The 14,493-nt window shown below is 42.8% G+C and overlaps 1 protein-coding gene across 1 annotated transcript in view; it reads right to left on the bottom strand.

The window, feature by feature from the left end:
* The window catches only part of TRAP1 (TNF receptor associated protein 1), a 34,941-nt gene that overhangs the window by 8,577 nt on the left and 11,871 nt on the right, over positions 1-14,493 (bottom strand). The window contains exons 3-12 of the mRNA XM_089659970.1: positions 7,559-7,641; positions 6,564-6,704; positions 5,023-5,094; positions 4,765-4,925; positions 3,648-3,757; positions 3,189-3,262; positions 1,946-2,101; positions 1,667-1,787; positions 898-967; positions 112-259 (exon numbers count right to left, since the gene is read on the bottom strand). Of these exons, the coding sequence (XP_089516096.1) occupies positions 112-259; positions 898-967; positions 1,667-1,787; positions 1,946-2,101; positions 3,189-3,262; positions 3,648-3,757; positions 4,765-4,925; positions 5,023-5,094; positions 6,564-6,704; positions 7,559-7,641 (1,136 nt within the window). The remainder of the gene's footprint in view (positions 1-111; positions 260-897; positions 968-1,666; positions 1,788-1,945; positions 2,102-3,188; positions 3,263-3,647; positions 3,758-4,764; positions 4,926-5,022; positions 5,095-6,563; positions 6,705-7,558; positions 7,642-14,493) is intronic.

Genomic DNA, 14,493 nt, shown 5'->3' with positions numbered 1-14,493 from the left:
TTTAGGCAGGGACTGCCAAATGTAGTATCGAATATTCAGCTGACCACTAAAGGGAACATTTTCTGCTGATAATGCTGATGTCATTCTGTGTAAATGAATTCTAATCCTCACCCTGACATCCTGTTCTGGGGTGGTAACAATCCCTTCCCGTATAAATAGTCCATAATCCTCGAAGAATTTGTTGTATTTTTCAGGGTCCTTCTTACACTGGTCCAGGAAGAATTTGACCAATCGTTTCTGTAGCACTTCACGCAGTTTTCTGACAGAAGCATTGGATAAAAATACAAAAAATTCACTTATTAACAAATTTAAATGCATCACTGTCCATAATCTCTAATATGTGGCAATGGAACAGTAAACAAAAGCTTATATCCACCTGTCTAGAAGTAGAAGAAAACATAGAAAACATCCAGGAACTTTGGTTAGACAAACAGCATCCCTAGAGGAAGCTCACCCCTGGTTCACACTGGATCAGACTTTGAAATCGTGCAACTTCACTTAAAGTTGCACGATTTCAAATCCGCATGTCAGTGTGACTTCAGGTGCGACTTGATGCACAGATGTCTATGCAAGTTGCACCTGAAATCGCCAAAAAATGGTGCAGGAACCATTTTTTTTTTTTTTTAAATCGCTGAGGCACCGATCTGAATGGTTCTATTGCTGAGAATAGGGTGCGACTTGTCATGCATTTTGAAACTGTCAAATCGCATGACAAGTTGCACCTCTAAACAAAATAAAAAGGTAAAAAAAAAATGACAGATGTAAACCTTCACATATCTCATTGTTTTCTTCCAGTAGTTGTGCAAGTCCACTTCCCACAGAGCTGTATTCCCAATCAGTGAGAAGAGAAACACACTTGACACCATATCCAGTACACACCAGCATGTCTCAGCTCACCTAATGAGAGAACTCTCCTGCAGCAGCTCCCGGCTCAGATTCAGAGGTATATCCTCACTGTCCACAACTCCTGCAAACAATAAAGAAAGGATAACATATGAAAAGGTGCTAGCAAGGCATTACATCACTCATTTTAAAACAAATATTCCTAAAGCGGAACTAAAGCTGAAAATAATCATCCCCGCTTCAATGATCTAACATCCGTGGGCTCCCTTGCCAATGCAGACATCTTCTGCCCAGATTTCACTGAGTGACGGGTCGTCATCTGTCTTGATTGGCCGGAACAGGATGATGAAATTCCCACACACGTTTAGGAATTTATCTGGGCACACAGGCACTATGCCAAGAATATACCCTGGCATGTCTCTTCTGCAATAATCTGCCTGCTTGCAATTTTTTTTTATTTACAATTTTTAACCTCTTAAAGGATTTGCATTTCTGTTTATTCTCCTGAGATTTACAAAGCCCTAGGAAGCAGCCTGAAGACCTGACAACTGGGTCTTGTCCCACCCCGACTGTGAAAGGAAACTGAAATAGAAACTGATGTATACATACATACACAAACACACACAGATAATGAAGCACAAATGAATGGCACCTTGTGCTGCATCAACCCCTCCCAGTCTGAGCTCTGCTGTACAGGACTGCAAGCAGCTGGTACTGAGTCAAATTCCTCCATTTCATTAGTGTTCTGCCTCCTTGGGTCTACAGCCATCATCTTGCTAAGCACTGTAGCTGCACACAACTGAGCCATACAAAAACAGCTCACCTCGCAGGAAGCGCAGCCACTTGGGTAGAATGTCTGCGGCTTTGGTCTGGATGAGGACTTTTCTGCTGTACAGAGCCACGCTGGATCCCAGCTCCCTACTCACATCAAACATGGAAGGTTTCTGTATGAACAAGGAAGCAAATCCATTACACAATGCCACACACAGACACAAGGGCGAGATCACATCCATACTTATTGGACCGGCTGTATTCTTTTGAATAATGGAAAGACTTTTCTGCTTATACGTAGGATTGGATAAAGGGTCATAACTGAACTCACCACGTCTGGTACGTAGAAAATGCTGCGGATATTGAGAGGTGCGTCTGCCTTGTAGTGGAGCGTGTAGCGTGGTTTGTCATAAGCTTGGGCAATAAACCGGTAGAATTCCTCATGCTGAAACTCTCCAATCTCCTTGGGATTCATCATCCACAGAGCCTGAATGGAGTGGCATTAAAAATGAAAAGCAGGGAAAAGGAAAATGTACAATGTAAATCTCACTATGAGAAATGTGCTAAAAGCTCAAATCTAATTGCTATGGGTTCCTAAAGTGTGTCCAGGCCTTTAATCAGTTATGTTCCTTTTGTAGTGTATGTGTATTAACCTGGAAGTCACCAGACATCCTTAACATTTAACTTTAAAATAAATTCAAACTACTATATTGTTTTCTTTTTTCCTCTTTAATTTTAACTGGTAATCCTTTGAATAAAACACTTTAAGTCCCAGGGTGGCTACACTCACTTCACTTTACCAATAGAGAAAGCCATGGTTGTCACCTAGGTTGGACCTCAAACATGTCTTCCACTCCCCACTACATGGGAGGATGGGTAGTAATTTACGGAGAGACAGTAACATAGTTTGTGCTTTCAATTTATTTCACCGGAAGTGACAAGGACACTGCATTTGTGGCAAGATTAGGAGAAATTTTCTATATCTAACATTTTGCTGAAAATGTTCTTAGCCTGCAAAATAAAAACGAATGTAGCCACCACATTTAAGGATTGGTAAGCTGTAATATATTACATTTTTGGTCTTGGGTTTAGATATCCTTTAAAGGGACACGTTTGGGGTTATAAAAAAAAAAATGAACACACATATTCACCTGCATGCTGCAGCATTGGTGTAATGCTACAGCTGTCCCCCATCGGCTCTAAGTCTGGGAACTAAGCATTCACATGACTGCTGATCACTCAGTTCTTGGTCTGCTCTAGGCTTTGCCCCTCCAGTGCTCACTGGAGCGCCAAGCAGGAGAGGGGGTGGGAGCGGCTGGCTCTCAATGGCATGCTATGCCAGAGCCAGGTGTCAATCAGGCATCTGGGTGGATCCTTTCTAGAGCATGGAGTGGCTCTGTCGCGTCAACCGACAGCAAACTTTAGCCTGCTGTTGGCTGATTCCGGGTCGTAGGAGAGCACAAGTGCGCGTACTCCTCTGACCCACAGGAGAAGAGCCAAAGCTTTGCCATAATTCTTTTTTTTTTTTGTTTTTTAGGAGGGATAGAAGGGGTGTGTTATTATTCACATCCTACCTGTAATGTATTAATCCTCTTTCCATTCAGGTAAAGGGGGAAGCTGACAAAGTTGCTGTATTTTGTTACCACCTCTGCAAAGAAACAAAAGAAAAGTCGACTAAACTACATAAATCAGTAGTGCATTTCCTACAGAAAGTTTAAAAAGTCATTGATGTTTATTATTTATATTTTTTATACTTCATTTTAAAAACAAATTGCAGACTTTTATCATTTTGGTACTTAATTCTGTGTAAGTTTCTAGATTTTGGAGTTAGGTTGGTTAAGCCAAAAGTCTATAAGCATCTATGTAAGCATTGGGCAGATGCTCCTGTGTGCACGGATCACACATGGCAGCCCTTAAAATCTGACATATAGTAAGGGTGACCTAAAGATAACATGAAAAAGACTGCACAGCAAGGATATAACAGGCAGAAAAGAAAAAAAGTTTTAAAAAGGAGATAATCTCCAGAAACTCACCTTTCACTCTGTCCTCACTGGCAAACTCCTTACATTCGTCCTTTAGATGAATGATGACCTTCGTTCCTGGCCTCACTCCACTGGCCTCTGCCATCTCAAACAGCCCAGACCTGAAGATTAAGAAGCAACCATGTACACACAGAGCAAAATGAGCAACTGTAGCATGACCGACATCCACAACACCCACTATCAATGCCTGATTACAATGAATGACAAACGTCCATACCACACTGCACAGGCAGGCAGTGGCACCACTATTTCCTCATTTAGCTTTGTAGCTTCCTGTGAGCACTTTCTACTTCGACTTTTTATTAGAAAACCAGCATAATCACATTTCTGATTCTCTGTCCAATGAGCAAAATAGGTGATACAGGATGTTGAAGCAGAAAATACTGGGGGTTATCTTCCAGTCTATGCAGTGAGGAAGTGTGGGAATAATAAAACTGGCTCCACAGAACCTCAAATCCTTTGGCAGATAAACCTGCTGACATATATTGCATGTACTTCAAATGTGTCTTTAGCTGCTTGCTCAGAGCTCTGCATTAAACAACAGGTATTGGATAATTCACATGCTTTCTTTATATAAAATGAATAGAGTACAGGAGAAAATATAATTAAATTAATTTACAATTTATACAAATGGTGTCACTGCTGAACGTATGCTAGTATTATGGCACCACTCTCCCCACATTTAAAGCAGACAGCAATAAAGCATGCAAAAAATATGCAAGCTAAAGCTGTCCTACCTCCTAGGACACTATGCAGACAAGTACAGAACAAAAACAAGGAACAGCAATGCCCGTCTTATATTTTTTGTCCAACCTCCTAGGAGCCTATACCTAGAGGTTTGCTGTGTCCCCTATGAACATTTACAGAAATAACTTCTCTCCAAAAAATGAATAGAGCAATCCAAAATCAAACTAATTTTCATATTTTCCTCGAACATCTGAAAATCCAGACAGTGCAAGCCCATAAAAAGCTAAATCAAGCACATTTGTGCAGATAAAAACAACAAGCAATAGATAGCCGGTGGCATCTCCTGAAACCGGTGCTGATTGTAAGGGAAATGGGGGGGGGGGGGTCCCAGTCATGGAGTGGTTTAACATCCTTCACTTACCCATCAGATGTCCAGCAATACCCAGCACTTCCAGGCTCTGAAGACTGCGAGTAAACGACAACCTTATCCGCAACCATAAATGCAGAATAGAAACCGACACCAAACTGGCCAATAATCTTTCCAGAACTGTCAGCCTGATTCTGCAGAGCCTCCAAAAAGGCCTACAAGAGAAAGTAGTGCACTGCAGCAAGCGTATTTGTACATACTGTGTTATAAACATTGGCATATGGAAACTTTCTATGTCAGCTGAGCTCCTACCTTAGATCCAGAGCGCGCGATGGTCCCCAGGTTGGAGACTAGCTCTTCCTGTGTCATCCCCACTCCAGTGTCCTGCAGAACAAGATCAGATATATATTAAATATATATGAATGAAAATCATAAATAATAAACCTTTCTAGTGTCAGTGAAAATATTTCACAAAAAAAGTCCAAAATTCCAAACAATTATTTATCCAAGTTCTGATTCCTAATCCCCGTGTATTTCCAAGAATGACGTATACCTCCAAAGGAACAAAAAATGAATAGTGTATTATCCTCAGTATAAAAGAGATTAAATCAAAATTTAAATATGATCCACAAAAACTGAATATGAATGAAACCCCACAATGTATTTCATTTCCTCAAGTGTACCATCCCAGAATCATATTCCTTTACTGTATTGATTATTAAATTAAATATGATCACCATTTATTTTTTAATCATCAATACAATAAAATATCATTTTTAATGGAAGTATGACTCTCTGATAGGTTAAATATTTTTCTCAGGGGTACATTTAAAGTCCAGTGTCCTAAATTTACTAAAGACACCAAGCTAAAACTGAGCGCTCTTCTTTTTTTGCCCAATGTCTATCCTTCTTAGTGTGGGGATTATAGCTGCTGTATACTCTAACATTCTAGGAACATGCTGTAACTCAATTACCCCACTGGCACCTACCAGCTTTGAGCAGGAACATCATTTCTATACAGCTGTTATTTCTCTGTAATGTAAAGGCCTGTACATGCCGGCCGAATATCGGTGGGTTCAAAAGAAACCGCCCGACAATCGGCCAGTGTGTACAACTGCCTGTCCGACAAAAGGATTCGATCAGTGTCGGCAGCCAATGGTCCCCTATCAGAACACAACAGCTCAGCGGGGAGATCGCTGTAGTAATGTCAGATAGTATAGTGAGTTTCTCCCGAGCTCTTCAGTTTTTTTTTCAGCCGCTGGGTTGAACGATAAAAAATAAATAAATTATGGTGTGTACCCAGCTTAACCTGCATATTTCTTCATGTTATGCAAAGCTGTAGATTGATGAAGAAATGGCAACTGGAATAATGGAAACAAACTCTGTTTCTGTTTTATGTATTGTTTTTATTCAATTGTACTGGAAAAAAAAAATGTTTTCTTTTTTTTTTATTTAAATGTTTATTGATTTTCAAAATATTAGGAAATTTAAAATCCACAATATAAATTCTCTACATTCATATAACAACAATATCTAATTTAAACATTAATTTCCCATATTTTCCTTATTCCTCCCAACCCCCCCACTAGCCAATCCAAAGTCACCCCCCTCCCCCCCAAACTAAAATGTTTTTCTTCTGCAAAACAAGAAAAAAAAAAAAAAAAAACAGGAGTATACTAAAAAAAAAATTGCACTCATAAAATCAACACACATTTTCCCCTTTTACCAAGAGTGGGCAGAAGTCTGCTAGCTGAAAATCAGTTATTCAACACTAAGAGTGCACTGACATAACATGCATTTTCCCCACTACCATCAAGAATGGTGCAACAGCGCTGTTACCCAATTCCTTGTACCTGGATAGTGATGGTCCCCTTATCACTGTCTGTCTGTAGGTGAATTTCCATCTCCGGCACGCCATTCCCTTGGGACAGGAGCTTGTGACGGAGTTTTTCAAGAGCATCACTGGCATTTGAGATCAGTTCCCGAATGAAGACCTACCATGGGAAAAGCCAAGTCATAAACAAACAAATTCTAATTACATTTTAATTCAGTAGCTAGCTTCAGAAATCTCCCATCAATTTCAACATAATGAGCCTCATATATAAGGTCTTCCATGGTATAGTTTTCTCCCTCCTAGCAACCAACTAGTTTTCTCTTTCCCTGCTTCTAGAGCAGGCTGGAAGGGAAAGATAGGCTGCCCCTGTCTGCTTTTACTGTAACTCGGGGATAAACTTACTAAAGGAATAGTCTGTAGTTTCTGTACCTTTTAGTTCTGACTATTTGCTTCCCCTGGTACAGATCTTTCCTGCACATAAGCAGGTCTGCCACATACAGTCAGGATAAGTACAAAGCTGTTTCCACAGATTTTCTGTCATACTGACCCAAACAGCAGAGAGATCTACAGCCTACCAGAGTTAGGGCTGCCTTGCTAATGTAGATATATGCATGGTGCTCAGAGTTATGTGTGCACCGTATGAAATGCTATTAAATATTTTAAGCAAACAACAGCAAAATGATATAAAAAGATCACTTTCGAAAATGTGCAAACTTAAAAAAGTAATGAAACTGACCAATAACCATTATACTTTCTTTTAATCCCTTAATGACCAAGAGCACCAACCTACAGCCTTTGTGTGGCATCTCCTACCCTAGAACATAGATCTACATTCTCGACTAAGAGATGGGTAGAGCCAGACCTCCACTGGGGCTCCGATAAATAAGCAAAGATCTTGAAACGGATTGTACCCTGTCTCACCCCACCCAAAATGTATTTGGGTGGTATTGGCATTCTGTTTTGGGTAGTATTGGCATTAAATTACTGTTCATAAGTAGAGATGAAAAGTTATACCTCTTTTTCAGAGTATAAAGAGCGTGCAACAATGTCCAACAGCTTCTTAGTCTCAGCCTGAAACTCGTGTTTAGAGGCAGAACCTGTAATAGAGTAGATATGAAGGGTAAGGTATGTCTTTTTGCTGATGACACAAAGGTGTGCAATAGGGTTGACATCCCTGGAGGTGTCTGTAACATGGAACATGATTTGGCACTGCTGTAAGATTGGTCAAAAAAGTGGAAATTGCAGTTCAATGTTTCTAAACGTAAAATAATGCACCTAGGGAAAAAGAATCCCTTGAGAGAGTACAACATTGGTGGCAGGCCTGGAATGGCCGAAGGGCACACCAGACATTTGCCCGGTGGGCAGGGGCAGCATGCATAAGAGGGGCGGCACATAGAGGAACCGTACCGTATATTTCTCACCTGCCGTCACTGAATGCCTGCTTCTCGGCTGCTGGCATCAGGAGAGAAATGCATGGACCGATTCCTCTATGTGCTGCCTGGCCGCCCCTCCTATCATCTCCTGCTGCCATTGGCTCCTGTATGCTGCCCTCGCGGCCGCCCCTCCTCCCCCCTTCTCCTGTAGCGCTGCCATCAGGTTCATCCCTCCCTGCAGCTGCAGTGGGGGATCAGTCAGGATATACTATCCCCAGTGCTGACAGTTCCCCCACCATCACAGACAGGAGAGGAGAGAGAAAGCTGGTTCTGCCCTTCCTCCTCCCGCCCTTTCCTACTGTGTCTGCCCCACCCGCACTCCAAAGCAGTCTTGTGTTTTCTCTCTTTCTTTTCTTCTTTCTCTTTCTCTGTTTCTCTTTTTTTCCCCTCTCTCACATTCTCTCTCTTTCTTTCTTACCTTCCCTCTTTTCTTTCTTTCCATCTTTCTCGCTCTCTAATTCTTTCCCTCCCTCTCTTTCCTTTCTTCTTTCTCTCTCTGTCTTCTCTTTCTTTCTCTCTTTCCTTTTTTTCATTCGCTCTCACTTTCACTCGCTCTCTCTCCCCTTTTTTTCCACATCTCTCTCTTTCCTTCCTTCTCTTTCTCTCCCTCTCTGTGTCTCCCCTTCCTTTCTTTTTTTCTTGCTTTCCTCCTCTCTGTCTTCTCTTTCCCTCTCTCTCTTTCCTTCTCTCTAATTCTCTCTTTCTCGCTCTCTCGTTCTCTCTCTTTTCTTTCTCCCCCCCTCCCTTTCTTTTTTTTCTCTTTCCTCCCGTCTCCTTTCTCGAATTTTTTCTCTCTGTCTCTGCTTCCTTCTCTCTCTCTCTCTCTAATTCTCTCTCTCTTCTTTCTTTCCTTTCTTCTCTCTCTGTCCAATTTCTCTCTTTTCTTCCTCTCTCTGTCTCCCCTTCCTTCCTTCTCTTTCCTTCCTTCTTTCTCTCGCTCTCTTTCTCCATCTCTTATTCTCTCTCTCTGTCTCCCCTTCCTTCCTGTCTTTCCTTCACATCAAACCCCCCCAAATGTTAAACAAAATTAAAAAATAAAATAAAAACCTACTGACACTAGTGGCGGAAGTACCAGGATCGCAAAGGTCGTTATTGCGACTGGGCCCTGGAGTTCCACCACCAGGCTCCGAAGGGTCCCTGGGCTTGGGGCTTCCCCTGTCTAAAATGCCCGGGCCTATTTTTTTCCCAGTCTGGCCCTGATTAGGGGTACAGTTGGCTAGCACTTCAGAGGAAAATGACTTGGGGGTATTTATTTCAGATGATTGCAAAATGAGCAAACAGTGTGGCCAGGCAGTGGGGAAAGCAAATAGAATTCTAAGATGCATCACTAGAGGGGTCACCAGCTGAAGGAAGGAGGTCCTGATTCCCATATATAGATCTTTAGTTGTCACTAGAGGGGTCACCAGCAGGAGGAAGGAGGTCCTGATTCCCCTATATAGATCTTTAGTTAGACCTCATTTAGAATACTGTGTCCAGTCCTGGAGACCTCACTTACAAAAAGATATTGACAAGATAGAATGAGTCCAGAGACGAGTAACAAAAATGATGAAAGGTCTGGGATTAAAACAGATCAAGAGTGACTTCAGGAACTTTACATGTACTGTCTGGAGGAAAGAAGGGAAAGGGGAGACATGATTGAATCCTTTAAGTACAAGCGGGTGAAGAAGGTTCAGGAGGGCAGGATTTTCAACATGAAACCAAACTCAATAACACGGGAACATGACCTTAAACTAACTGGAGGAAAGCTCAAAACTAATCTCAGAAAGTACTATTGTACTGAAAGAGTGGTTGACGCTTGGAATAGACTTCCAGCAGAGGCCAGTCAACAGTAAACACCTTCAAACATGCTTGGGACAAGCATCGATCTATACTCAGACAAAAAAGGTAAGAAAAAAAAAAAGAAAGAAAAAACATAACACAAAATGTAAAAAAAAAAACAAAAATGGGCAGACTCAATGGACCACTCAGTGTTTTCCTGCCGTCACTTTTCTAGGTTTCTATATTTTTAACCAAAGGCAGCAACCCTACTAGAGTATATAGCACAAGTACATCAAGAATTACAAGGGAATAATCCCATGAAAAGCTAAGTAAATAACACCCTCCCACAAGAACAAAAGACCTTTTTTTTAATCCTCCACCCTGTCAAACTACTATGTTTACTAATGTTTTATTTGTAGGTAATAAAGCTGAACAGTCCTTTCCAATTCTTAGGGTCATGTGAAACAGGGGATATGGAATCTGGTGACAACACGCAAATGTCATGATTGCTACAGACCATTCGCCAGCCTGTACAGAATAGTTACCTTGATAGCCAGGTGAGTGAGATGTCCCTTCTCAACCACTTCTTCACTAAGGAAGGCATGTTCAACTGGTGTTTTTGGGGCCAGATGTGGTCCTCTTGCTTCTTCTTTTTGGCCCTCAATAGTTTAGTCTATTATTAACAAGTATGTAAAAGGCAAAACTCTTTGGTTTTAAATATTTAATATAGTGGAGAAGAGTTAGAACCTTTGTCAAGTTAATGCTGTCTATGTCTTACTGGCGGAGATTCACCCCTCTACTTGTCCTGATAAACACTGTCCTTAAGACTAGAAATAATGGGAAATCCTTCATTTCTGAATTGTCACCAGAAAAGGTGAGGGTAAATCTTCCAAAGGGGCAAAAGTTCTGGTGTTCTGCAGGACAAGAAGCAAAGGACACAGGCAGCAAAAAATAAACTGACAGAATGTAACACTTCCCTACTCTACTCAAAATTCAGAAAAAAGGTTTTGCTTTTACATACACTAACCGAAAGATGACCCTCAAATCTAAAGAAGAAGCCGCAGCCCTGGAGACTCAACATGGCGCTGGAGCGCTCTCGCAGAGGACTCCTTGTGGCCCTGAGAGATCCAAGGAGCCTGGCAGCAAACCTGGAAAGTGCAGCTGCTCCACCTATAAAGATGGTAATATTCTCAGCTTTACACAAACTCTCCGATACGCATACGGACACTGATTTTGGAAATGGGGAGGGCTGCTCGGAGCTGTCGGGAGAAGTGGCCTTTACTGTCCCCAGCCCTGACCTAGCCACTATACAGGAGGCGGCCGCCAACACGGCCAGGGAGGATGCCGAGATCCTGGATGGGGGAGAACAACCCACTCTGAGGGTGAAATTCTGAGGGCTGTGAATAAATGCACAGCCTCGGTGCAATCGGTGAAGGAGCAATTAGGGGGGGCTGACAGAAAGTATCCCTTTTGCACCAGGACCACCAAAAGATTAGAGAACGCACAATCGCGGCTGACAGCCGCATCAGTGATTTGGAAGATCAAATGCCTCCGCTGGTGGCTTAAACCCACGCTACAACTCGCCAATTACATGTGGTCACGGATAAAACAGATGACATTGAAAATAGATTGCGGCGTAACAATGTCCACATAGTTGGTCTGCCAAAATGAGTAGAGAGCAGAGACCCAACTACCTTCATTGAAACATGGCTGCAGGATATTTTCGGTAAAGATTCCTTTTCTCCCCTCTACGCTGTGGAAAGAGCACATCGTGTCCCTGCTAGAGCTATTCCAGGAGACACCCCCAGACCCGTCCTAGCGCGCTTGCTACATTATAAGTACAGAGAAATCATTCTACGACTGGCCAGGGAGAGGGCACCCTTGCAGTTTATTGGAGCCAGAGTATCCTTCTTTCCAGATTTTTCTGCGGAGGTTCAATGCCGGAGGGCAAACTTTTTGTATGTCAAGAAGCCACTCCAAAGGCTTCAAGTTAAATATGCTATGCTATACCCTTCTCGCCTGCGGATCACGGCGAGAGGCCGAGCTCACTTGTTTGAAACGGCTGGTGACGCAACGCAATGGTTGGATGTCAATGAAGTCTCTCTTAAGATGCCGCATCAAGATGCTGCGGGCTGACCGTATACTCCTGTTGAGTTGAAGCGTTTTTTTCCTCCCATCCAGTACCTGCCTGGTGTTGGGAGCAACATATATATGTGCTGTTTTACAATTTTCTTCAGTTTTTTCTTACAAGCCAAGAGAACTTATCCTACTGCTTCTCGCTATGAAATTTGTATACACGGATGAACGCTCCCCTGTATTCCAACTATTTGGGGATTCAGACTTCTTAGCAAATGTGCACTGTATGGTCCCTCCCAACGCCTGCTGTTAGGCAGGGCGGATGGGTTATTTTGGGGGCGGCTGATAGGGGTTTAACCCAGTCACTCCTGTTGGTTGTTAATTTTTTCACAAACTTTGATCCCAGCACCGTTGTGCTGGGGCCTGTTTTCAACCCTTTTTTCTTTGTTTGTATTAATGGATAACACTGTGTCACGAGCAGACTATTGGGACAGATGGACTATATCATATTCCACAGTATTTGTACTTTTTCCCATGTATGCTATTATGGGCTTCTGGAAGGAGAGGGTGCTTAAGTAATTTGCTGGGGGAATCCCTTCCCCAAAGGGGCAGCTTGATAGTTTTTATGTTTTATGATGGCTAATGTCCCCATTATGTTGTTGAATGTACGGGGGGTTACATGATCCTTTGAAGCTCTCCATGGTTAATGCGTCCCTGCGTAAATACCACCCAGGTATATGCGGGCTGCAGGAAACACACTTGACCAGGGACATGCTGAAATGTATTGCGTATGCCTGGGTCAGTTGTTCTTACCAGTCTACTTACACTTCGTGTTCTCAGGGGCAAGTTTATTGGTCCACCGATCCTTGGACTTCCAGGTGTTTTCCTCTAATACCAATCACAAAGGCAGATTTATATTTTTGCACTACAGGCTATATACAATCCACTGTGTTTTGGCATTGGTATATGTCCCGCTTCCTTTCTCTACTCTGGTTGTGCGACAGCTTTTTTGTTGGATAAGCTGGACCTTCCTCTATTTGTTCTGGGTGACCTTAACGGCATGGTTCACCCCCAACTGGATAGACATCTGCCTGTGGCCATGGGGCCCATGGGTAGGGGCACCCTGCTGGAGCGCTTCATTGCTGAGGTGGGATGGTTAGATATATGGAGGGCAAGAAATCCTCTCCGCATTGAATTCTCCTGTTTTTCTAAACCGCACACTACCCTACCCAGAATTGATCTATGTTTGGGAACGGCACAGTCCAATATTTTGATACTCCTATGCTCCTAGGGGTATCCCAGATCACTCTCCCTTAGCGGTACTATTAAATGTTAGGGGCGGCACCTTTGGGAGGCTTTGAAATGCTTTGGCTTTGGAGATAACTTTTATTTCATGGGTGCAGTTGCTCTATTACGCCCCTAAGGCTGTAATTCGTTTTCCCTGGGACAGGGCACTCGTCAGGGCTGCCCCCTATCACCCTTACTGTTTGCTCTGGCAATAGAGCCACTGGCTTCTCTTATTGGGGCCTCTATGTCCATTCGTGGTTTTCAGTATGAAGAAATATGCGAGAAGCTACTATTATAAGCCCACGACATGCTGCTCATGTTAGAGGACTCTTCCTCCACTTTGCAAACCACGATGGATGTTATTGGCAAATTTGGCCGGTATTCGGGCCTAACCATTAACTGGTCCAAGTTGGCTTTACTGGCCCTTGATGATCAACTCACCCCTACTCTTCCACCAAGGTGCCTGGTACCTATAGTTTCTAGTTTTAAATACTTGGGCATTGCGATCTCTAGAACAGTCACTGATTTTCCATGGCTCAATATTAATTACTGCTGCTTAAACATTTTTTGAGATAAAATACAGATATGGCAGAAACTGCAGATCTCTTTAATAGGTCGGGACAATTCGGTTAAAATGATATTTATGCCCCAGTTACTCTATCCACTACACAATTCCCCAGTGATAATTCCTCATAAGACTTTTCGTACTGTTAACTTCCTTTTCCGCTCCCTTTTATGGAAGCAAGGCCCTCCTAGGATTAAGCTAGGACAGATTCATGCAGTAAATTACTATTATTACTAATATTCTGTAATAGTCAGAACAAAATTACTATAATTAAAAATGATTCTAAAAGGACAGATTTAAAAAAATAAAAAATAAAAAAAAACAAACATGTTATACTTACCTGCTCTGTGCAATGGTTTTGCACAGAGCAGCCCTGATCCTCTTCTTTTTGGGTCCCCAGCCAGCGGTCTTGTCTCCTCCCCCTCGCCAAGTGCCCTCTATAGCAAGCATCTTGCTATGGGGGCACTCAAGCAGGTTCGCTCCATTTACACACAGAGCGTGGCTCAGCTCCCAGTTCTCTCCTCCTTGGCTAACTGGCTGTTATTGACATAAGCAGAAGCTAATGGCTGCTGCATGAGCCAATGAGGAGAGACAGACCCCAGAGAGCTGCTATTGTCATAGACAGCAAGCAGTTTGCTATGGAGGCACCCGCTGCTCCCCCCACTCTTCTCACTGGCTGTGATTGACAGCAGCGGGAGCCAACGGCTCCTGCTTCTGTCTCAGCCAATGAGAAGAGGGAGTCCCGGGATAGCTGAGACTCCAGTGCACATCGCTGGATCGAGAGGAAGCTTAAGTGAGTATTAGGGGGGCTGGGGATGATGCTGCACATA

The sequence above is a fragment of the Staurois parvus genome, unplaced genomic scaffold (genome assembly GCF_062004578.1).
Source record: "Staurois parvus isolate SC_StPar_1 unplaced genomic scaffold, SC_StPar_1.0 ptg001193l, whole genome shotgun sequence".
In the NCBI taxonomy this organism is placed as follows: domain Eukaryota; kingdom Metazoa; phylum Chordata; class Amphibia; order Anura; family Ranidae; genus Staurois; species Staurois parvus.
This window is presented reverse-complemented; position numbering and strand designations above follow the sequence as displayed.